This window comes from Nycticebus coucang, chromosome 20 (genome assembly GCF_027406575.1).
Source record: "Nycticebus coucang isolate mNycCou1 chromosome 20, mNycCou1.pri, whole genome shotgun sequence".
NCBI lineage: Eukaryota > Metazoa > Chordata > Mammalia > Primates > Lorisidae > Nycticebus > Nycticebus coucang.
The window spans coordinates 38,059,592-38,084,092 of record NC_069799.1 but is presented as its reverse complement, the minus strand read 5'-3'; the positions used below and the strand labels follow the sequence as shown (position 1 = coordinate 38,084,092).

The window sequence follows — 24,501 nt, the reverse complement described above, 5'->3', positions numbered from 1 at the left end:
GCACCCTGCGAACGTCCGCAGCACCCCGGCGTCCGCACACCCTCGCCCACCCACGGCTGCAGGAGGGGCCAAAGCCGCGGCTGCTGCAGCTCGAAGGGCCCCGCCCGCCCCCGCCTGCCCCTCCCCGGCCCGGGCCCCGGCGGGCGCCCCCCGCGGCGCTGCCCCGCCCCCGCCGCCCCGCGCCGCCCAGGGCCTCGGCCCGCCGCCCGGCCGCCGGCCCACCTGGCGCAGCGCCGCCCTCGGAGGCCGCGCACACCCGCGCACCCCGCGCACCCCGCGGCCGCAGGAGGGCCCAGCGCCGCTGTCGCGCCAGCTCCCTGGGCCCGGCCCGCCCCGGTGCTCGCGCTCTCGGGGCGGATTCCTGGCCCTCCGCGCTCTCCCGCCCGGCGATGGCCCCGCTCGGATACTTCTTATTCCTCTGCAGCCTGAAGCAGGCGCTGGGCAGCTACCCGATCTGGTGGTGAGTGAGCATTCTCGCAGTAACCTCTGTCCCTGTGCGTCGCCCCCACCACCACCCAGCCGACAGACGTCCCCTCGGGCAGGGACCCCACAGTGGCCCGGAGCTCGCTCCCGGAGACTCCTGTTCTGCGCACGGGTGGTTTTCCTGGACGGTCGCTTTCGACCTGTTCGGGCTGCGACTGGGGCACCAGTGGCAGAGCTTTAGGGAACATTGATTCCCGGGCCTGGGGGTTGGCTGGGGGTGGGGGTTAGCGACGGGTGAAGGTCCCAGCTGTCCCCGGCGTTGGACAGGGCGAATAGGGGGACTGTGGAGAGGTGCAAAGGGGGTCTGCCCGCACTAATGCCAAAGACATAGGACAACTGGATGCCGAGAGACAAGCAAGAGAGGAGGTCATGCTGAAGGGAAATTCACTATAGACTTTCTTTAAGGACCATATCTTTACACACGCGCGCGCGCGCGCACACACACACACACACACACACACACTTTAAAACAAAGTCGGTGAGACAAGACTGAACAGCTCGAAGAAGCGCAGTTACGTAAAGACAGCTGGGACCAGGCGGGGAGTGGCAGAGAGCCGGCGGCAGGGCGCACTGGGGCCAGCTCCGGGCTCGCGCGCCTCCCCACCCGAGTGCGTGCGCTGGTGTACCTGGGGCCCCTCTATGTGAGCCCCCTGCCTGGATCTGCCTGGTAAGGAGGGGCTGTTCTAGAAAGAGGTAAGGAGAGAGTTAACAATGGGATGTGAGGGCTCCTGATCGAGGGGCTCCGGGACCCTCAGCCAAGAGAGCCGTGCTGTGTCCTTTGCCCCAGCAGACAACGCAGTGGCGAGGGGACCCTTCTGGATCTGGCAATGCGAGTTCCGATAAACCAAAGGAAGAATTAGTTCCCCACGGATTTCTCTCCTCGGACCCCCGCTTCCACCGCACTTAGCTTGGGGAAGAGGGAGACAGGACGACCCTTCCTCGAGGGTGCATGACTTTGCGGAGCCACCACAGAAATGGGTCTCCCCAGTTTCGACTTAAGGGCACTCCAAGGTGCCCAAGATTGGATGAATCCAAGTGGGAGGAATGTGGGTGCCAGAGGCCAGGACGCGCCGCCTGTGTTAGAGATCCAGAGTTGGAAAGAATCACACTCTCCCCAGCCTCTCCCCCTCCCAGGAACCTTCTCCGACGGCTTGCCTGGGAATTATAATAATTATGCCGAGGGGAAGGGGGAGACAGAGCGAGCCGAAGTACATCTAATCCGATAATAATTTTTCTCTTCGAGATGGTTCAGAAGCGGGGACTCCCGGGGTGGGGGCTCAGTCGGGCGGGTTGAGGCGGGTCGCCCGGCTTGAGAGAGGCTTTGGGGACCTCTTTAGGGGACCGGGTGCTTTTGGCGGTCACCCGCAAGGCGCAGGATGCCCTACGGGAGGGCCAGCGGCGGCAGCGCGCCCTGGAGTGCGGGGTACCCTGACGCGCATCCCACGGGCCGCAAAGAGCAGAGGGCAGCGCGTCCGAGAGAGCCCCGCGGGCTGCTTGCTCTCGCGCCAGGCTTCTAATTAGAACCCGCCGCCGCCGCATTCCTGGGTGCAAAAGGAAGCTCCTTCGCCCCCGCGCTCCTCCCATAAAGGTCACCAGTCTCTTGGCAGGCCCGCGCCCTGGGATTTTTGTCCTGTGGGCCTTGGGGGTCCAACCCCTCCACAGGCATGTACCACCCTTTCACCTGGACTACAGGTATTCCATCCTGAATAGACCCTGACACAACTTCAGATACAAGCGGGCATTCTTCATGTGAGGGGGGAGGAAAAGTCCCCTGGTCTTCTCCCACCCCTACCCAAGAAGAATCCGGAGCAGCCCTGTAGCCTCAGGGGAAGGGGAAGCCTTGGGCGAACCCCAGCGAACACTGACAGGGGTGGGTGTGGCAAGGACCACCCCTCCACCCGTCCACACCCCCACTTTGCTCTCTGTGGGATTCTCACACTTAGGGATTCTCTGCTTCCTGAGAAGAAGCTTCCTGGTGGGTCAGGGAGGCTGGCTCCCTGCAGAGAAGACAGAGGAGGGGTGGGGTAGCCTCCTGTCTCCTGCTCTTTTCTGCCCCAGGCAGGCGGGCCAGAAGGATGGCACCGGCAGGATAGAGGAAAAGGAAACAGGGCCCCCGACCTGCCGCCGCATTACACAGTTCAGCTTAGGGTAAAGGTTTTCTCTCCCCATCTGCATCTTCTGCCTGGCAGAGCTTCCTGCGTCTCCTCCTTTCTCCCGCATCTCCACGCCCAGACTCCCAGATTAAGCCAAGTGGACCTTGGCCACTGCCAGGTGGACAACCTCCTGGGAGCAGAGCAGACCTGGGGCGGGGTGGTTTATAACTTCTCACCTTCATCCTCAGCCTCCCTAATTGACTGTTTTGTTCCACCTTCCCTTTCTAAAATAAAGCCGATTGCCCCATCCCCAAACACATCCCTTCACATAAGAAAGTGAAAGTGAAGAGGGGCAAACCTCTTCACCCGGAGAAACAAAACCAGGAAACAGCCCAAATCTGGAGTCAGGCTTTTGAAGTGGCTCTGAGGGTGGAAGTGTTGTGTGCTGCTGCTGCTGCTGCTGCTGCTGCTGGCTGCCCTGCCCTTAGCAGCAGCACCCAGTGGGGGCCTGCAGAGCCTCTGCAGGACCAGCTTTAAGGTGTCTTTAACCCACCCTGCTAATGCCAATGCCAGGAGGCACCAGGGCAGAGCTGGTGTGAGCAGTGGAGAAACAACTCAGCCTGAGATCAGGCCTCTGGGAGCGTCGGTTCTGGGCTTTTCCTGTGATAGAGCAAGCCAGGCAGGGGCAGAGAGAGGCAGCAGAACCAAGGCCTGGGTACGTGACCACCCACGGCCCACGAGGCCACAGCCTCTGTCACTTTGCAGTCCCCTTGTCCAAGCTGAGTTCTGGTGGGATCAGAATTCATCAAAGAGTCTGTGAGAACAGAGGACCAGGCCCTCCGGGCTGAAAGGAGGCATATGCCTACTGGGGCAAACACTCCCCACAGGCACCAGTACTCCCTTCTCCTTATTCCCAGAATCTGGGTGGATGGCTTCTCCCTAACACCCCGACAGGCCCTAAGGATCAACCTGTGTCTCCCCCTTCTCCTCATGGTCCGAGATAACTGCCAGACCTGGCCGCTACTTTTCACAGGGTAAGCTCTTGCCCCTGCCTAGCCCCTCACACGTCCCTGATGCATCAGGCACAGAGGGCCAGCCATGTGGCACTGTGTGTGGACTTCTGCCTGCCATCAGGCCAGCTCCATGATCTGGGACATGCTCTCTCCTAGCATCCCTTGGTGTCTCTCTGAGCCATGTGCTTGAGTCATCATGACAAAAACACATCAGTAACCCCCATTTCTATAGGGTCAGCTGCACATCCCTCTACGGGCATGTGGGAACTTTCGTGGCCTCTCACTTGGCTGCCTGGCTGCCTTAATGGGCACAAACAACCTCCTGAGAGCAAGTGCTCACCTTTGCTCCCTCCCCTTTGGGGATCCTCACCTTCACCCCTACCTTCTGCATTCTCCTTGCCTCCCCCATGTGGGGCACAGGGCACCACTGTGTCTTATATCTTGCTGGTGCCGATCAGCCTTACTGTAACAGGAAATGGGGCTCAAGTGGGAATGGTGGGTGAGAACCCACAGAGGGGGTGCCAGGGAAGGGAAGGGGTCAGGTTGGGCACTCAAGGTACTAGGCAGGCAAGTGGACTGCAGTCTGGCTGACGTGAGCACTTAGAGAGCCCAGCTGGGCAGAGCAGGGATAGGTGGCATGGCCCTCCCTCCCTCCTCTTCCTCCTTCTCCCTTCTCCACATACCTGTCTCTTGCTCTCTTTCTCTGGGTCTCTGTCTCCATGTCTTTTCCACTCTCAGTCTGTTTCTATCAGTCTGTTCCCCTCTGTCTCTGTGTCTCGGTTCATCTCTGTCTCTCTGACTCTCTCCATCTCTCTCTCTGTTTTTCTCTGGCTCTGGCTCTGTTTCTGACTCTCAGTGTCTGTCTTTCTCTGCCTCTGGCTTTATCTCTCTATCTCTCTCAGTCTGTTCCTCTCTGTGTCTGTTTCTGGATTTCTGTCTCTCTCTGTCTTCCTTGATCTCTGTCTCTCTCAGTCTGTCTCTGTCTCGCCTCCCCTAGGCTGAAGACAGCAGTAACTAGCAGTAACTATCATATGAAACTTACTCAAAATGAGAAGAGTCAAGACACCAGGCCAATTCCTCTTGGTGTGATGGAATCTTGAGGTGCTGGGGGATAGCATTGCAACTTCGGACCTTGCTCCCCACCCCCCCAAATAAACAAGCCTTTCCTGAAGGGCCCAATCAGAAATGGCCTGTCCCACACCAGGACCAGGATCAATGGTGGATATTGATCCACCACACACTCTTCCAGAATTCCAAGCCCAGTGCTTACATTTTAGGGGCATTGTCCATCCCTGGGTTGGGATCTCTAGCCGGGTCCATTAGTTTGTTGCCTTTTTCCTTTTTAATGATTCTGCTTTCTCTACATAAACCTCTTAGAGTCCTTTGTAGTAGGGAGAACAGGATGAGTAGATATGGTCCTAATAAGTGGGATATTAGGGCTAGTGACCACTTAGTGACTACTTCTTCCACTGAGTCCCTTGTGCAAACCTCTGGCCTGTGGGATCAGAAAACTCCATTCTCTTGAATTGGATTTGCCATCACCATCCACACAACCTGCTCAACATGTGAGCTACCCTGCATCACCCATCTGTGAACACTTGGTCACCCATCCATGAAGAAATAAGAATGGAAATTGAGGGTGCTGGGTCAATGGCTTATGCCTATAATCCTAGCACTGTGGGAGGCCAAGGTGGGTGGACTGCCTGAGCTCAGAGGTTTGAGACCAGCCTGAGCAAGAGCAAGAACCCATCTCTAAAAATAGCTAGCATTGTGGTGGGCGCCTGTGGTCTCAGCTACTCAGGAGGCTGCAGCATGAGAATGGCTTGAGCCCAAGAGCTTGAGGTTGCTGTGAGCTGCCATGGCACTCTACCAAGGGTGACAGTGAGACTCTATCTTAAAAATATATATATAGAGAATGGAAATTTGGAGGCAGGAGTGCTCTAAGACATCATAGTGGTTTGACAATGGGGCGGTGCTTTTTTATGTATTTTATAATAATGGATTGGAGATTAAACAACAAACCAATCAAGACTGAGCATTTGCCCCTTTCAGTAGTTGAAGGGTCAGGGCTGCAGTTTCTGAGACATTCCAGGAGAAGACCTGCCTCATATATGGATCCTCATGTATAGATCCGATGGCAGTCCTGCAGGGAAGGAGGGTAAGACTTCAGTGTGGCTCACAGTGGGAGGCCGGGAGCACAGGTTACAGGTGCAAAGGAGGCAGATCTTGGCTCGGGGTAGGATAAAGCTTCCTAAGGATGTGAACCAGTGCCAATAGCAGGCCCTGGGAGAAAGCAAGGCTGGCTGAGAGCAAGCTTGCCTCAAACACAGGTGGGGAGCTGACAGTCCTCCAGTATGTCCCACAAAACCCCCAACCCCCAGGAGATGCATTCTAAGGAAATGCAGTTCAACACATGCTGCATGTATGGGGTGTCCTAGGGTGTGTCTTACAGAGAAGTCTGAGCCCCTGGAACACCTCAGCCTGCCTCCCTGGAATCCTGCTGTGACCCTTCCCACCCTCAACCAGCTGGGGGCCAGGTTCTGGCACCGCATGACACAGGGAAGCACAATGTGGCAAGAAGAAGTCCTCACGCCATGGAGAACTGAGCTCCAACCTCAGCCTGCCATCTCCTCAGTGGGGGACCTGTCCCTCTCTTTGCAAATAGGCACCTAAATATGCCATTGGGGCTGTGACATTCAGTGAGGAGATAGAGAGGCCAAGTTGTGTGTCTGTCTCCTTCCTGACCTTCCTCTGGGTCCCCCATCACCACTCGGTAAGGTTCTGTGGAGCAAACAAATGAACAAATGGACAAAAAGAACCTTGATGAAATATAGACCTCAAACTAAGTGGTCCAAGCTTGGGGGATAGGAGAACTCGATGTAGTATGTCCTGACATCCCTGAAGCTGGAGGGCAGGGATACTGCTTCTGCCTCAGTCTCCCTCCAGACCTCCCCAGGTGACACCCTGGAGGTGTCTCTCATGTTGGTGCTTCCACATTCCTTCCCCAGCAGAACGTGCTGCCGCCGCCCAGGAAAACTGGCAAAGGCATGGCCGCGGGCACGGGAGCCTCTGCCGCCTGCCGGGACTCGCTTGAAGTATGTGTCAGTAATCCCAGCTCAGCCCGGCGGGGCAGGAGGAGGCACGGGCTGGGACAGCTCCAGGCAGGGCCGTGCAGCCTGGGACTGGGAATGAGTGGCCCCCTCCCCTGCCAACACCTGAGAAGGACCTGAGGACCTGAGATCTTGGGGTTCCTGCTGCAGCTCGAGGGGCTCTGATACTTGGGAGTGATCTTTCTGGCAGCTCTCATTCCTGGGGAACCCCCTTAGAGGGTGTGAAGGGAAACCAGAGTGTCCTTCAGGCAGACTGAAACCCCTGGGGCAGCAACTCAGCGCTCTATTCCAGGGAGGGGGGCTGCTGGGATGTCACCACCAATAGAGGGACACCAATAGGGTGTCACCTCTAGCCTCATCTCTGAGGATGGAAAGCTTGTCCCTGGCCATGTGAGGCCTTGATCTTATAAGGCAAAGATTCAGGACAGGATATTCACTCTGGAGGCTTTGAGAAGGAGATATTCACCAACCCAACCAAGACTTTCTGTGTGTGGCAGAGACCCCAGCCCCAACTGTCTCTCTCCCCTGCCTGCCTCCACCTCTGTGCTCAGAAAAGAAGAGAGAGGACAGGACCCTCAACCTCAGAAGAGGTGCCCCCCTGCCCCAGACACACGAGGACAGTACAGGAGGAGCTAGGCAAATGCCAAGGGGTCCCAGGAAGATAAGACTAGGGGCACAGATCACTCACTGAAGGGGCAATCCCAGAAGACCTGTAGGTAGGATGTGCCCTCTAGGGCCAGCAGTAGTTGCATAAAATTTAGAAGAGCAGGGGAGCCCTGGGAGCAGACCCCCTCTCTGTTCCAAACACTGCTGTGCTCTTCTCTCAGAGCTTTGGGTAATAGTCCAATCACTTTGTTTGACAAATTGGGTAAACTGAGGCCTGGGAGGGGAGAGAAAGAAAAAAACCAAGTGAATATCAGAATTGTAGCCAGGGCCCATGTCCTACCTTCTAGGGCCACCCAAATGCCACAGGCTTCAGCACTCCTGCCAGGCTCCCTCAACACAGAGTCCCTTCTCCTTGCCTGGACATAAGTCCATTTGGAGAATTGCTGTTACATTCCCTGCTCACCAATGGAGGCCCTGCTTTCCCCAAGAAAATACTTGAGCTATGCCCTTGATGCCTGATGCTCCCAGCTTGCAGATTTCTACTGCAAAAAGAAACCAAGCCAGAACTAGAGAAACCTACGAGCCTGCCAGCCCCAGAAAGACATGCAAGAGAACGGTGGAAAACAGATCAAATGGGCTCCTGGTAACCCAAGGGATATAGAGAAGGGCTTTGTGCCAGCCTTACCAAGGCTCCTGTATTTGCCCAAAGCCTCCATCCATAATAAAAGTCTGCAGTGCCACCACCCAAGGATAGGGAAATGCATATGGGACCAAACAGAGGCTGAAGCCATTGGGATGGGGAGGCTGAGTGGCCCAGGCTGGAAGGGCCCACCGCCCACCTCCTAGTCCTGGGCCAGCCTTCTTCCTGGCTTGCATGTCACAGCCAGCAGTCTCTGCTGTATGTATCCCTGGCGGGGCGCCCGGCCTTTCAACAGGAGTGAGGGAGGGAGGAAGAAAAACCATTAGTGCTTGCGGGCTCCAGGCGTGGCTCCCATGGGTTCTGGCCATGGGCTAGATCCGTGGGTCTGGAGACCACTGGGGGCTGCCTTCCAAAACTGCATCTGTGCAACCATGCGTGTTCTGAATCAAAGACAACAGCTTCCACTTCAAAACAAACTATTATTAGGTGGAAAATAACTAATAGCAATAATGAAAATCTGGAAGCAAAGACAAGTCCATGATCTTAGCCACTTTTCATATTTTCCATAAGAATTAAAACAGCTTGTCTTTTGTATTTTTAAACTTTAGAAACAGTTTCTGCATTTCTAGGAGCTTCTGGACAGTTCCATCAGGCTCTGGGGAACTGAAGCGCTATAATCTACTAGCCTAACCCTGACAGTAGCCTCTTTCAGCTATGTTGAAGTTCTCTCCAGAGCTGGGATTCTGGGGGAAATGCACAGATTGAGAGGCGGGACAGCTCAGCGGAGCAGCGGTGCATTCCCTTTGAGACACTGATTTTGCAGGGTCAGTGCGATAGCAGTTGTGACATCCAGCCAGGCAGTTAAAATTTTAGCTCCTCAGCCAGGTGGCAGCTGAGCATGGGGAATGCAAATGCTTCCTGGGACTGGAGGGGAAATGGAATGAATTCCTCATTGGGTGAATCACAGGCATAGGGTTCAGGGAATGGGTGCAGGGAGTACAGGCTGGCCTCAGCCACTCCCTGGGAACTGGGCAAGGCCCTCCCACAGCCCTGAACTGATGGCATCCGATGAGTGAAGGGAAGCAGGGGTGCAACTGATTGCAAGGTTCTCCCATTCTCAACACTCAGCTGCAGCCTGACCCAGGACATCTGATCTGTCATGTGAGTGACCCTAAGGAAGGCATCTGTGTCTCTGTCTGGACACTGGTTTGCACACCTGCCAAGCACGTGAGAGGGTAAGGGATAGATTGAAGAATTTATTTGAAGCCCCAGAAACCTAGATGAGTGTTCCTGGCACTTACTGAGGGCTTAGTCCATGCTTATCTCAGGGGCACCAGAAAGGACAGAAAGCCACAGGTTTGACTATTGGATCTGAGGCCAACCCTCAGCAGGGAGAGGTGAAGTTCCTAACACCTTAGGGTGATGGAGCATGGTTGACCCCCAGGAGACTCCCAAGCTGCCCCAAGGACATTCAGGGCCCTATAAGAGCCAGAATTTGGACACAAGGTAGCCCTAGGAGGTTCCTTGGCATCTGAGTGCCCTTGGAGTCTTTGAGCATCTGAGCTGGAAGCAGCCTTGGGGATCCCAGAAACCAGAGGGTTGTCATGCCAGAGGGCCTGTTGGAACCCAGCCACTCTGACTCAGCAGGTCTGGAGAGGTGCCTGCCCACCTGAGAAATTGCATTTCTCACATATTCCCTGCTGTGCTCACACTGCCAGCCCTGGGGGCACCCTGGGAGGACCCCACTCTAACCAGTGACCTCCTGGTTCAGCTGTGGAAACCAAGGGTCCAAGAGTTCCAAAGGAGCAGACCTGACTGTTAGAGGCCACCAGGTGAGTCCCCCTCAGTGACTGTCCTGGAATGGAAACAGGGCTGTCTAGGAGGCAGGAGACTCCTATGGCAATATTCTTTGTCCTTAGCTGCATGGTGGCTGCCAGGGTTCTATGTTATTCATGCCATTTACACTTGACTCATTACAAATGTTATTTTGCATATACTGGGGTTGTATGCATTTTTAAGGGTATTGTAGGATATTAGAAAAAAAAGGCCAAGTGCAGTGGCTCATGCCTGTAATCCCAGCACTTTGGAAGGCTGAGGTGGGGTGATTTTTTGAGGCCAGGAGAATGAGGCTGCATTGAGCTATAATTGCACCACTGTTCTCTAGCCTGAGCACCTCATGTGCTTGGGGTCTCTAAAAGAAGGAAAAGAAGGAGAAAAAAGGGTCTCTGGGAGGCCCACATGCTAGAACCCCAGTTTTGCCACATTAACCCATGAACATGGCAAAGGCTCCATCCTCTGAACCCCACTTTGTGCTCCTGGAGGTCCCTGGACCACCACCTACCGAGTGGGCATGGGGTAGAGGGAGTCACATAGCAGAACCCAGGAATGGGTCTGGAGGATGAGGTCCTCCAAGAGGGTGCGGGCCAGGTGAGGGGCTGGGCAACTGTGTGTCAGTATCTTGTAACCACTGCTTTCATCTCTGCTCTAGTTCTTGTAACAAATTCTTTCTTCTTCCCTTGTCTCAGGGGAGGCTGACCCAGCAGGGTGTGGGAGAAAGAAGCTACAAGCTCTGATTTGTCAAGCATTTGTAAATTCGGGGGACATCTAAGATCTTCTTAAATGAGAAATTTGGATCCTGGGGGCTTTCTGGGGGTGAGATGGAAGGAGGATAGTGTATGCCTGGTTTGGATTTTTTAGGGTCGGGGTCTTGTTCTGTCACCCAGCCCAGAGTGCAGTGGCATCATCACGGCTCACTGCAGCTTCCAACTCCTGAGCTCAAGGAATTCTCCTACTTCAGCCTCCCTAGTAACTGGGACTACAGGCACACTCCACATGCCTGGGTATTTTGTGTGCATGTGTATTTTTTGTAGAGGTGGGGTCCTGCTGTGTTGCCCAGGCTGGTCTCAAACTCCTGGCCTCAAATGATCCTTCTGCCTATGCCTCCCAAAATGCTGGGATTACAGGTGTTAGCCACCACACCTGGCCTGGACTTTTTAGGTGATTTTTTAAAATAACCCAATTGGTTCACTTTAAGGCCCTCCTCCCTCACCCAACAGCCCCACCACCACCACCACCACCAGTTTTCTACCCTTCCTGGGCAGGGTCTGCACGATGCATTGTCAGGCCTTGGAGGCCCAGCTCTCTGTCCAAGAAACCTTTCAGGAGAGGCACTGGGGTCCAGAGAAGGCAGGAGAAGCCCACATCCCACCCTGGCCCCAGGTCCACAAGGACACTGGCAGGAGGAGCCCAGTCAGAGCTGCTGGAGAAATAGGAGCTGTGTCCTGGACACACTTGGGGGTGGTAAGCCAGGACCTGCCCAGGAGGAAGGGCAGTATGGGAGGACAGAGCTCACTGACTCAGCATTGCCAGAGAAAGGAGGCTGGAGAGAGGCTGCATGCTCTGGAGACCCCCTCTCTGCTTTCCCTGTAGTCCACAGATAAGGCCACCCCTCTGTGCCCCAAGATGGGAAGAGAACTGAAGTGGCCCTGCCTCTGAACTCTCCGTGGAAGTTGCAGGGTTTGGGGGTGGGCAGAGAACCCTCTCCCTCTCCCCCGACCACAGACAGCCCCCAGAATGAATCCCTTAGAACTGTCCATGTCCTTTGGAGCAGTTCCTACTTTGTAGACAGAGTCCTCTTTTTCTTTCTATCAAAATGGCTTCCTTTGTTTTCCACTTGTGCTAAGTTTCCAAATAAACAAACATTCAACTGGTTTTTCCTTCCTGTAGACAGACACCCTTTGCCCCTCCCCTGCTGTGACCCTGGGGACCAGCCCTTCTCAGATGCACTCCCAACCCTTGGCCACAATGTTCAGATCTTTGTATCCATGACATTCCACCCAGAAAATTTTCAGACACACAGAAACAATGCAACACTTGGACAGAAAAGTCCATGTGGACCCACAACTCACACCTGGGGTGACCAACTTGTCCTGATTTAAACACAGAAGCCCCACCAGAGCATGGTGGCATGCACCTATAGTCCCAGCTGCTTGGGAGGCTGAGGCAGGAGGACCACTTGAACCCAGGAAGTCGAGGCTAGGATGACACCACTGCATTCCAGCCTGGGCCACAGAGTGAGATCTTGTCTCAAAAATAAGTAAATAAATAAAAATTGAAGTGTCATTTTGTACAGAAAAATGGAAGACCTTAAGTGTGTGATTCAGTTTAGTTTTGACATGAAGTGTAAAGCCACTGTACAGGCACAAGACTGGTGCCTTCAAGAAACTGATTTTTACATTTTTTTATTGTAATCACTTTATTTTTTATTTTTTTTTATTAAATCATAGCTGTGTACATTGATATAATCATGGGGCATCATTCACTAGCTTCACAGACCGTTTACCAAGTTTCACATATACCCTTGTAAGATGCACCTATTGTAATCACTTTAAATGTAATTGCGTTAATTTCACAGGCCCAAGTGGCTGATGCCTTTTGCAAGAGCAAAGCACAGCTGAGGAGCTGTTTTCTCATGCTACCTGCAAAAAGGAGGACATAGACTGGCTGCTGTCCCGATTCTTCTTCCCATGGATGAATTTTGCCTGGTCTGGGTCTCATGTTGGTGGCATGGCAGAGGCCCATGGCTATGACCCATCTACCTCACTGTGGATTTGCGTCCGATTCCTTCCTATCTCTGTGCAGCATAGAACCACAGAGGCAAACCAGTGTTTGCTCATCCTCTGTCCTATTAACAGATACTTGGGCAGCTTCCAAGTTCTTGCTCTCACACCTACAGCCCGAAGAAGATTCTTGAACATGTCTTACTGTGGGTGTGTGTGTTGTTATCTCTGGGATAAACAGCCAAAAGTGGGCTTTGGGGCTCTTGTGGGGTACAAGTCTGGCAGTGACTTCTGCCCCTGGATAGTGTCCACTATGCCAGGAGACACAGATCTTGTGGCACCCCTCCCCTGGGCAGCCCCTTCACCTGAGCCAACCCTACTGGCCATGAATTCTTGGGTGCTGGGTTCTTGTCACTGAGCTCACAATGGCTTCAGGCTCAGCCCCAACATGAGCAGGTTCCCTGCAGCTGTGCAGAGCAGGAACGCGGGGCTGCCCCACTTCATCTTGCAAATCTTGATAGTTTGTGTTTTCATCTGAGTGTCCTGGCCTCTTCATAAAATCAGATTTCCTTCAGACAGAAGCTGCATATTGGCCCTCTGAATGCATTCAAACCTCCAATGCAATGGGTCTGTCTGCTGGCCCCAGGCATGATAGGATACTGGTGCCCATCTTCCAGGACCAGGTGTGTTACCATCTCATCCTCCCCTACAGGTCCCTGGCTGTTGGGCCCCAGTACTCCTCGCTGGGCACACAGCCCATCCTGTGTGCCAGCATTCCAGGCCTGGTACCCAAGCAGCTGCGCTTCTGCCGGAACTATGTGGAGATCATGCCCAGTGTGGCTGAGGGCATCAAGATGGGCATCCAGGAGTGCCAGCACCAGTTCCGAGGACGCCGCTGGAATTGCACCATCGTCAACAATAGCCTGGCCATCTTTGGGCCTGTGCTGGACAAAGGTACACAGGGTGGGTGTGGGTGCTGAGCCAGGTGCTGCCCTCGGTGAGGTCTGAGTATGGGGTGGAACCTGAGTCTCGTCTTCTGGTGTTTTCCTGGTGTTCTGTCTATGAGTCAGATACAGATAGTACCCTAAGCAAGTAGGCATTGCAGGGGCCTTTGCTAGCTCACCCCAGAGGAGAAGATGTCTGCAGCTTGGGGAACTTTGACCCATAGGATCATTTAGGGATCCCTCTTCCTTCCTTTACCCCTCCAAAAATGGACCACAGTTCTGGGATGTTCATACTAATGCTAGTTGTGGACAGCTTCTTGTAGGAGCCAGAGCTTCAGGAGAGTCTTGGAGCAAAAATGCAAAATCAAAAAAATGCCACACTAAGGGAAAGGTTTTAGAGCCCCCTCAGAGAAAAAGAAGGAAAAAGAGAGAGGAAGATAAAAAGACAAAGAGACAGACTGAGAAACAGAGACAGAAGTACAGAGAGAAAGAGAGAAACACACAGAAAGAAAAAGACAGGGAGAATGCGCACACAATATGGCAAGCTTAGAGCCTCTGTTAAAAAATTTGAGATGAGGGCAGTGCCTGTGGCTCAATCGGTAAGGCGCCGGCCCCATATACCGAGGGTGGCGGGTTCAAACTCGGCCTCAGCTGAACTGCAACTAAAAAATAGCCGGGCGTTGTGGCGGGCGCCTGTAGTCCCAGCTACTAGGGAGGCTGAGGCAAGAGAATCGCTTAAGCCCAGGAGTTGGAGGTTGCTGTGAGCTGTGATGCCAGAGCACTTTACTGAGGGCCATAAAGTGAGACTCTGTCTCTACAAAAAAAAAAAAAATTTGAGATGAAATCACATAACATAAAATTAGCCATTTTAAAGCATACAGTCTGGTAGCATTTAGTACATTCACAGAATTACCTGTGAATTACCTGTGAATTCACAACCATTACCTGTGTCTAGTTCCAAAATATTCTCATCCTCCCGAAAGGAAACCCAAATCCATGAGGCAGTCATTGCCACTCGTCTCCCCTCCCCCAACCCCTTGCAGCCACTGATCTGCTGTCTTTTCCTGTGGATTTGACTGTTTTGGATATTTAGTGGACATGGAACCACTCATTATGTGTTCTTTTGTGTCTGGCTTCCTTCACTGACCGTGTTGTCAAGGGTCATCTATGCTGTCAGCTGTTTCAACACATTTCTTCTTATGGGTGAATAATATTCTACTGCATGGATGGACCACATGTATTTATTCCTTCATCAGGTGACGGACATGCATGTTTTCCTTTTTGGCTATTGCGCATGATGCTGCTATGAATATTCTTGGATGAGCATTTGTTTGGACACCTGTTTTCAAGTCTTTAGGATATACACCTAGAATCGCCGGGCCAATGGGTAATTCTGTGTTTAGCTTTTTGAGGAGCTGTCATCCTGCCTTCCACAGTGGCTGCACCGTTTTACATTCCCACCCACACTGCATGAGGATTCCATTCCAATTTCTCCGCGTCTTACTATTTTTTGTTTTGTTTTAAATTTTAGCCATCGCGCTGTGTGTAAGACAGACGTTACCTCCCTGTGGTTTTAATTTGCATTTCCCTGATGGCTAACGATGTTAAACATTGCTTCATGGGCTTTTTGGCCATTTGTATATCTTCTTTGAAATGTGTTCAAGTCCTTTGCCCATTTTAAACTTTAGATTATTTGTCTGTTGTTGGGTTGTAAGAGTTCCTTATATATTCTGGATGTTAGACACTTTCCACGCACATGATCTGCAAATATTTTCTCCTATTGTGTAGGTTCTTCTTTCACTTTGGTGACAGCGTCCTTTGATACACAAAAGTTTTTCATTTTGGTGAAACTTAATTTATTTAGATGTCATATCAAAGTAAGCATCCCCTAATCTAAGGTCACAAAGATTTCACCTATGTTTTCTTTTAAGAGTGTAATAGTTTATCTCTTACATGTAAGGGTTTGGTCTATTTTGAATTCTTCTTCATATATCTTGTGTGGTAAGGATCCCAACCACATTCTTCTGCATGTGAAAATCCAGTATCATCCATCTGTTGAAAAGACTATTCTTTTTCCCATTGAATGGTCTTGGCCCTCTTTTTGAAAATCAATTTGCCATAGATGTGTGCATTTATTTCTAGACTCTCAATTTCATTTTGCTGGTCTATATGTCTATCTTTTTGCCAACAACACACTATTTTGATTGTTGCAACTTTGTAGTATGTTTTGAAATTGGGAAGCCTGAGTCTTCCAGCTTTTATTTTTCTTCCAAGATTGCTTTTGCTATTTGGAGTCCCTTGCAATTTTATAATTACAAATTTTAGGATCAGCTTTTCCATTTCTGAAACAAACAAAAAACGGCTGTTGGAAATGGGGACTGCATTGATTCTATAGGTTGCTTTAGAAAGTATTGCCATGTTAACACCATTAAGTCTTCTAATATCCAGGAACATGGGATGTCTTTCCATTTATTTAGGTCTTCCTTAAGGTCTTTCAGCAATGTTTTGTCATTTTCAGGGTACAAGTCTCGTACCTGTTTGGTTAATGTATTCTTAAGAAGTATTTTTCCTTTTGATGCTATTATAAGTAAATTGTTTTCTTAATTTTTTCATATTGTTCATCACTACTAACAACTTTTTATAGAGAAATACAGTTTTTATGTTTTGATCCGATATCCTGCATAATTTGTTTATCAGCTCTGAGGGAGTTTTGAGTTTTCTTTGATGGATTCCTTAAAAATGTTTTACATATAGTATGATGTCATCTATGAAGTGAGACCATTGAGCTTCTTCCATTCTGATTTGGATGCCTTTTATTTCTTTTTCCTACCTGGCTGGGACTTCCAATGGTGTGTTGAATAGAAGTGGCAAGAGTGAGCATCCTTGCCTTGTTCCTGATCTTAGAGCAAAAACATCCAGCCACTGACTATATAATATTGGCCATGGAGTTTTCACAAAGGCCTTTAATTGAGTTGCCCCAGGTGGCAGTGCCTTTATTTGACTTTCTAGGCACTCAGGGAACTCCCTTGCCTTATCCACTCACTATTTCACCTTGAGAGAGTTCTGAGTTAGGCCAGACAAAGTTTTTGACTCAAACAGGTAAAAACAGACAAACAATTCATTGGGGAAAAGGTACACTCTGCTTTCTTCAGAACCCTCCACCCGTCCCAGGAACACCAGCTGCCATCTGCCTTCAAAGCTTCACTGTTGCAGGGAGGTTGATGGGTCATGGTGAAGTCAAAATACCACTGAGCTATCCTAGCATGTCATGGTCACCGTGTTTTCTCAATCTGGCATTTGCTAGAGTGTCATAATCCATATACTCCTATCCAGAGATCTAATAATGTTGGTACTGACCATTCATGCTTGGTTTTCTTGATGGCTCTTGGACCTCCTTACTGGATTCTAGCCTGAGACTTAGAGTAGGGGACACAGACTGCTCAATGGCATGTCAAGGTTACCTTGGGAGACCAGCACAGAGGGTGGCCTATGTACAGTATGGTTAGCCCCAGAAAGTGCCATCTGCCCCAGGGTAAGCCAACAAAGTCTTCTTGCCTTATTTGGGGCCCTAGGGACAACAGCTGTGCTGAGCATGAGGTGAGAAGGCCAAGTGGGACTAGGAAAACCATGGTGCTGAGGGAAGGTTGGCAGAGCAGTTCACACTGAGAAAGTCCTGCTCGGGACTCTGCTGGGCCCTACCCTCAATGTGATGGTGTTAGGAGGAGGGACTTTACAAGGTGATAAGGTCATGAGGCTGCAGCCTCATAGATGAGATTAATGCCCTTATAAAAGATACTCACCCCTTCTGCCATGTGAAGACCCAGTGAGAAGACACCATCCGTGAACCAGAAAGCAAGCCCTCACTGGACACACACTCAGCCACACTGTGAACTTGAACTTCCAGCCTCCAGAATTGTGAGCAATAAATGCATGCTGTTTATAAGCCATCCAGGCTATGGTATTGTGTTAGAGCAGACATCATGGACTAAGACACTCTTGGTCCTCCTCCTGGCTGCTTCTGAAACACGGATCATGGTACAACCTCTAAGGCAGTGGTTCTCAACCTTCCTAATGCCGCAATGTATTTTCATTGTTCAAAAAGGGTTGCAACCCACAGGTTGAGAACCGCCGCTCCAAGGTCTTTGCACTTGCAGGCCCCTCTGCCAGGAATACCCTTTCCACTGTTGTCTGGGTGACTCCCTCCTGCCTCCCTCAGGCCTTTGTTCTCATGCCTTGAATGATGCAGCAGCACCCCAATTGCCTCACCAGGCTTCACAGCCTTCTTCCCCATCCAGCTTGGTGATATCCAAGGGAGGAAGGAATGGCCTTGTTCAGACCCAGCAGCTGGAATGTGAGGGATGGAAGGAGAGAGACCAAGAGGATGTCTCCAAGGAACAAGTCAGAAGTCCTTATAGGGAGAGAAGGTGGAGCAGAGGAGAGCTGGGTGGCAGCTTCACTGTGACCTTGAATGAGAGTCAGCTCACTTCCCTGTCCATAAAATGGAAGAATAATTGCAGTTCAGCTGACTTCACAGAGATGCTGGTCAGGGTAATTACATGGTGTGGCATCCCTTGGAGACAGCCACTGCAGTGCACATTAAGTGTTAGGTCCCAGGGTGGTGTGGCTCATAATGTAGGTCAGGATGTGTGTATGTGCACGTGTGCATGGATATGGTGTAGCATGGTATATGTGCATGGTGTGTACATGTAATGCATATTAGGTATGGATGTTGTATGGTGTTGGTGTGTGTGGCATGAATACACATGCCTGTGTGTGTGTATGTGAACACTACAGCTGCCACATGGGCATATATCAGACTGCCTTATTTTTTAAGGCTGAGTAATATTCCATCATATGAATAAACCACATTTTGTTTATCCATTTGTTCATTCATGAACATTCAGGTTGTTTTCACTTCTTGACTATTGCTGATTTTTGTGTGGACATATATTTTCAACTCTCTCAGGTACATACCTAGGAGTAGAATTGACGAGTTGTAGCAGAACTCTATGCTTAACTTTTTGAGGAATTACCAAACATTTACAAAGTTGCTGTACTATTTTTCATTCCCACCAGCAGTGTGTGAGAGCTCCGATTTCTCCACATGGTCACAGCACTTGTTATCTTGTTTGTTTTATTCTAGCCATCCTAGTGAGTGAGAAGTGCATTTCCCTGAAGGCTAATGATGTTGTGCATCATTTCATGTGTTTATTGGCCATTTGGGTATCTTTTCAGGAGAAATGTATATTCAGTTCTTCCATCCACATTTTAATTGGGTTATTTGTTTTTATGTTGTTGAGTTATAAGAGTTCTTTATAAAATCTTCATACAAGTCAGTTATGCAATATGTTATTTTCAAATATTGTCTCCCCTTCTGGGGGTTGACTTTTCATTCTTTTTATGGTGTCCTTTTATGCACAAAGGTTTTAATTTTGAGGAAGTTCAATCTATTTTTTTCTTCACTTACTTGGCTTTTGATACCATAGCTAAGAAACAACTATCTAACCCAAGGTCATGAAGATTTACTCCTATTAAATTCTCTTGTGTTTTATAGTTTTAATCTTATGCGTAGGTTTTCAATCTATTTTGAGTTCATTTTTGTGTATAATGTGAGGCAGAGGTCCAATCATGTGCTTTTGCATGTGGAAATCCAATTATTCCAGTACCATCTGTTGCAAAGCTACTCTTTTCTCACCAAATGGTCTTAGTACCCTTGTCAAAAATCAATTGGCCCTGGATGTATGGGTTTATTTCTGGGCTCTCTGTCCTATTCCATTGCTCTGTATTCTTGCCTTCAGTCAACATTGTCACACTGTTTTGATTACTGCAGCTTTGTAGTATGTTTTGAAATCAGAACATGTGAGTCCTCCAGCTTTGTTCTTATTTTTCAAGGTTATGTTGACTATTTGGAGACCCTTACAGTTCCATATGAAAAAAGATCAACTTGTCTATTTCTGATCTTTTAGAAAAAAGGGGGGGGCTTTTATTTTTAGGAATCCTGAATCTATAGATCAATTTGGAGAATATTGTTATATTAACAATATTATGTATTCTGGTCCATGAACATAGTATACCTTTCCATTTATTTTAATTCCTTTCAATGATGTTTTATAGTTTTTAGTGTACAAATCTTGTACTTCTTTTGTTAAATATATTTCTAAGTATTTTATTCTTTCTTATGCTATGGTAAATGGAATTGTTTCACTAATCTCACTTTTGGATTGTTCATTGCTAGTATGTAGAAACACACTGATTTTTAATATGGGTTGCTTAATTGCCTTGGCCAGAAACTCCAGTACCATACTGAATAGCAGATTTGAGAGTGGACATCCCTGTGTTCTTTCTAATCTTAGAGAAACAGCTATAAGTCTTTCCCTATTGGGTGTGATATTAGCTGTGGGTCCATCTTGTTTTTAAATTTTATAGATCTAGATGTAAGAAACCTGGTTTGAAATAATAAACAGATTAAGTGGAAAAGCTTAATTATTAATTAGTATCCCAATTCATCAAAATTTTTTCAGCATTATATATGCCAAAAATCACACAGTCATTTATCATCATTTTAAAAGCCTGTTAACACATGACTCTATTAGATCCTCCTTAAATTGGGGGGGAAACAGGGGATTGGAAGCACCTGGTTTTCACAAATCCCAGTTATTACTGATGGCTCCTTTTCTCGATTTCTGGGACAAACTCCCCAGGGATGGGCATGCTCCAGGAAGGTCCAGGAGCCCCTCACTTCCTGAAAGTCACCTTCTGGCTGGAGCCTAGACTGTCTGACCTCAGCATCCCAGTTCTTGGATGGACACTGTCCTGGCTGTGGGGTGCTACACTGGCCCATCTGTAAAAGTCTGAGTCTGGGCTCCACCAGGAGTCTCCTAGAATGACAGCTGGGACCCTCAGGGGTCTCCCATGGGTCTGATGTGTGATATCATCCCTTCATCACATGCCACAGGTACACATGTGACATGTGTAGATAGCACAGATGTGTGCTTTGGCACATGGCAGGTGCTCATTAAGGATGTGCTATGTGAGTGGCCTAAGGACAAGGGTGCATGCCTGGGGGAATTCTGGCAGGACTTCCCAGGGGAGGTGGCACTTGGGCTGAATTTTGAAAGATTCTCTTTCTCTTTTTTTTTGTTTGTTTTCTTTATTGTCCATTGGGTCTGGCAGAATCTGGAATTTCTAAGCATTGGCCTCCATCTCTGTTTCCTTCCTTCTTTCCTTCCTTCCTTCCTCTTCTTTTATGTATGTATTTTAGAGACAGAGTCTTGCTCTGACATCATACTTCACAGCAGCCTCAAACTCATGGGTTCATATGATCCTCTTTCCTCAGCCTACCAAGTAGCTGGGACTACAGGCACTCACCACCATGCCTGGCTAGTTTTTCTGTTTTTAGTAGAGATGGGTCTGGCTCCTTCCCTGGCTGGTCTCCAACTTCTGACTTAAAGGGATCCTCCTGCTGCAGCCCTTCAGAGTGTGGGGACTGCAAGCCTGAGCCACCGTGCCTGGCCCTTTCTTTCTTTAAAACGTATGTATCCAGTGATTTCCAAGCACTAAATGTTTCGCACACAGTGGCCAGTTGAATCCTAATTGCACTTAATAAGGCCAGTGCTAGCTCTGCTTCACAAATGAGGGAACTGAGGCACAATGGCAAAAAAATGGTGACTCCAGCCTTGGCAGCCTGGTTCTAAAATCCCCAGGCAGAGGGCAGCCCTGACCAAGGGGATAGGGCAAGGTTGGGGCTTCCAGGCATGGGGGGGGTGGTGGTGAGCAGAGATTCCCAAGTGGGGCCTAGCAGTAACATGGATGAGAGTCTGCAGGGGCCAGGTCCTCTCCTCTTTCAGAGGGAGCCTCTCACTTCCTAAAAGCCACCTTCTGGCGGGAGCCTAGACTGTCTGGCCTTAGCATCCCAGCTCTTGGATGGACACTGTCCTGGCTGTGGGGTGCTGCACTGGCCCATCTGTAAAGGTCTGAGTCTGGGCTCCACCTTGTCATTCCATCCTACCTACCTCCTCTGGGCTTGCTCTGGCTCCCTCCCCTCTGCTTGCTCTCCCTTCTGTTCCAATACTTCTACCCTCCTCTACTCTTTTCCACTGGATGAATGTGTTCTTGGACCCCTCCCACCTGGATAAAGGTGGTCTTGGACCCTCACACCTCCTCTCATCATTCTATTTAAATAAGAAGGGAGAAGCCACAGTCCCTCCCCACTGCCTGCTGCAAGAATTCAGAAATGGCTGAATCCTGGTGGCCAGGGGAGGAGGAAAGAGCCACCAGGCACCCCAGAGAGAGGCCTGCTCTGCTCAGGAGGCCATTGTGGAGGCCTCAGCCTGCCCCCTGGCCATGCTCTCCGTAATCAATCTGATTGGATTAGGGTCAGTGCGACCCTAATCATGTCAAAGGTCATCCCAGGCTTTGTGGCAGGGACCATGGGGTGCCTGGCCACCCCTGCTGGGTCGGCCTGGTTGAACAGAGTTTAACACCGCCTGGCCAGCCATGAGCAGAGGGGCCTAGGCTGCTGTGTGTGGGTTTGTGTGGTGTACTTCGCAGCGTATGTATAACGTGGGTGCATGTGTTTGGATGTGAGCATGCATGGATATACAGTGTATGCATGTGTATTGTGTAGGTGCTTATGTGTACATATGCAAGTATGCCTGTGTGTGTATGCCTGTGGGTGTGCAAATGTATGTGCATTTTATGGGCACATGTGTGCCTATATGTGAGCATGCAAGTGAGACACCACTGTGGACACACGCATATGTGTGTGCCTCATGTGTGAAAATGTGCAGGTATGTGAGGACATAAAAGAAGGATGGCATGCTCACACTTCTTGCTTCTAGACTATCCTTATCCACCTAGCCTGGGGCTGGAGGCCAGGTCCACAAAGCTGAATCTGGGAGACCATGGAATGTGGGTTTTGGCCACAGAAGCTGAGCCCTGGCTCCAAAGAGCTCTCTCTTCTTGGGTCCACAGGTAGCAGGACTATTCAACCTGCCTGGGGCAGAAAGCATTTGAGGAATTTTGAGTGTATGGGGACTGGGCACACAGTGCAGCTTATCTGTCCCTCGGGGCAGGCCCTGGGCACCTGGAGGGCCTGCTTGCCCTGCAAAGCTAAAGACACCCCCTCTTAACCTCTGGCAATGTGAAGCTGTTCGGGAGGACACAGGCAGAGAGGTTGGGCAGGGACCACCAGCCATGCCTGGGAGGTGGTGATACCAGGAGGACCTGAAGCCCAGGGCCAGGCTGCTCATGGCTTTACAGGGACCAGGCTTGCTGGAGGCAAGGTGGGGCCTGTGCTCTTTAGAGAGAGGGGCTGCTCTGGAGTGAGGTCCACAGCCCAGGGACCAACTCCTGCAACTTTAGAACCTCTGCCTATGCCCCACACTCAGTGCTCTCTGATGTGGGCAAGGCCTAGGAGTTCCCTGTAGGCCCCGGTGCCAAGGCTAGGTGGCTACCCTGTTGCAGGAGGATAAAGATGTCTTGTGTTTTCCATCACAGTTCCCCAGAGACACCTCCCAGAGAAGCAGGGCTTGCCTCTCTGCACCCAGAGCACTCGTGGGGGTGTGAGGGTGGGCCTGCTGTAGTGGGGTGCAGCATTGAGGGGGGTGCAATTGAGGGGCATCAGGTGGCTGTGCTGCAGTGGGTTTCCCTGGCTGTGAGTCCCAGTGCAGATCTCACTCACCTGGGCAGTATCTGCCCCATCCCAGACTTGAGCTGACTTGGGCTGCCTTGCCTCTCCTGTGAACCCCAGGCCAACTCCACTCAAACCACATGGTGGACAAAGTTCAGGTTAGTGCCCTAGGACCCGTCCGGTACTAAGATTAAGGGGGTGGGGGGGCAATGCTTAGGGGCACCAGGTTCTCAGTAAGCATATGACTTGTGCCCAGCCCCCCACTTCCCCTTTATCCTTGCAGTGTAGGGGCCTCATCCCCTCCCCAGCAGCGCTCCAGGAGCCCCTCAGGGGGTGGTCCACTACCTCCCGCCTGGCACTGGGGTGGGGCACAGGCGTCAGGACATTGCCAGAGAGGGCAGCTCTTTAGGGGATCAGCGTCCCCAAATCCAGGTTGCGACCCCTGACCGCACCCCCAGCAGAAAGTGTTGCCGTTTCAGACGCGTTGCAGGGCTGGTGGGGGACTTCTCTGGCCCCACGGCCTCCCCTCTCCGGTATATCATTAACTCCCCACAGCGGGAGGGGGGCCCCTGGCCGACGCCCCGCCGCGTCCGGCTGGGAGCACAATATCCCGGCGACGACGACAAGATTAAGCACCAGGGGAAAGCGAAAATGCTGTTGGCGATTCACACGCCCTTCGGGGTGTTGAATTAAAGCGTCTGAATAGGGATTTCCCCTCGGGCCCGATGGCCTGGCGGGCGGCGCATACTTCCAGGTTGCTATGACTGGCCTGCGAGCGCCTAATCACCGACCAGGGGGAAATTCATATAAAATATCGCCGGCCATTGTGGGCCTAACTCGGCGTGACAGTGGCGCACAAAGCCGGATTCCTCCGCCCCAGCGGGTGCGCCAGGCGCCCGGCCGCGCTGGCCGCCCGGCGGTGTCAGGGGCCGCGGCCGCCGAGGGGCGCGGGCCGCATTCCGCTCTCAGGTGGCTCCCGGGCCTTTTGTGCAGGACGCCGCCGCCGCGTGATTACCAAATGCCACCGCGACACCCCCTCCGGGCCGCCTGGCTCCTCAGTGGCCTGGACGGGGGCCACGGGAACTGGCCGCGGGCAGCGCCGTGGAGGGGAGGCGCCGGGGCGTCGGGCGCCCCAAAACGCTTTGGTCGGGGTGGAGAGCTTCTGAGACCCCCTGTTTCTTTTTCTGCCTGGAGGCGTCAGCTTCTCTTCTCCCCCTGCCCTGCGGCATGTTTGGGCCCACCTGCTGGAAGCCTGTTGAGGAAGGAGTTTGTCCCTAGGTGACCCTAATGTTTAGTCTGTCTCAGGACCTCTCACCCACCGGCTTGAGCAGGCCGCAGTGGCCAGGCTCCAAGACTGAGCCCCCTTGCAGCCTTCCTTGGTCCCTCCCCGGAGGTGTGGCGTGGGCATGCAGGAGACTGGGG

The 24,501-nt window shown here is 51.3% G+C and overlaps 1 protein-coding gene across 1 annotated transcript in view; it reads left to right on the top strand.

Annotated features, from left to right (window-relative positions):
* Positions 1–288: 288 nt before the first annotated feature.
* WNT3A (Wnt family member 3A) overlaps positions 289–24,501 on the top strand; it is a 42,412-nt gene continuing 18,199 nt past the window's right edge. Inside the window, exons 1-2 of the mRNA XM_053572847.1 lie at positions 289–460; positions 13,217–13,458. Coding sequence (XP_053428822.1) covers positions 390–460; positions 13,217–13,458 — 313 coding nt within the window. The 5' untranslated portion in view covers positions 289–389. The remainder of the gene's footprint in view (positions 461–13,216; positions 13,459–24,501) is intronic.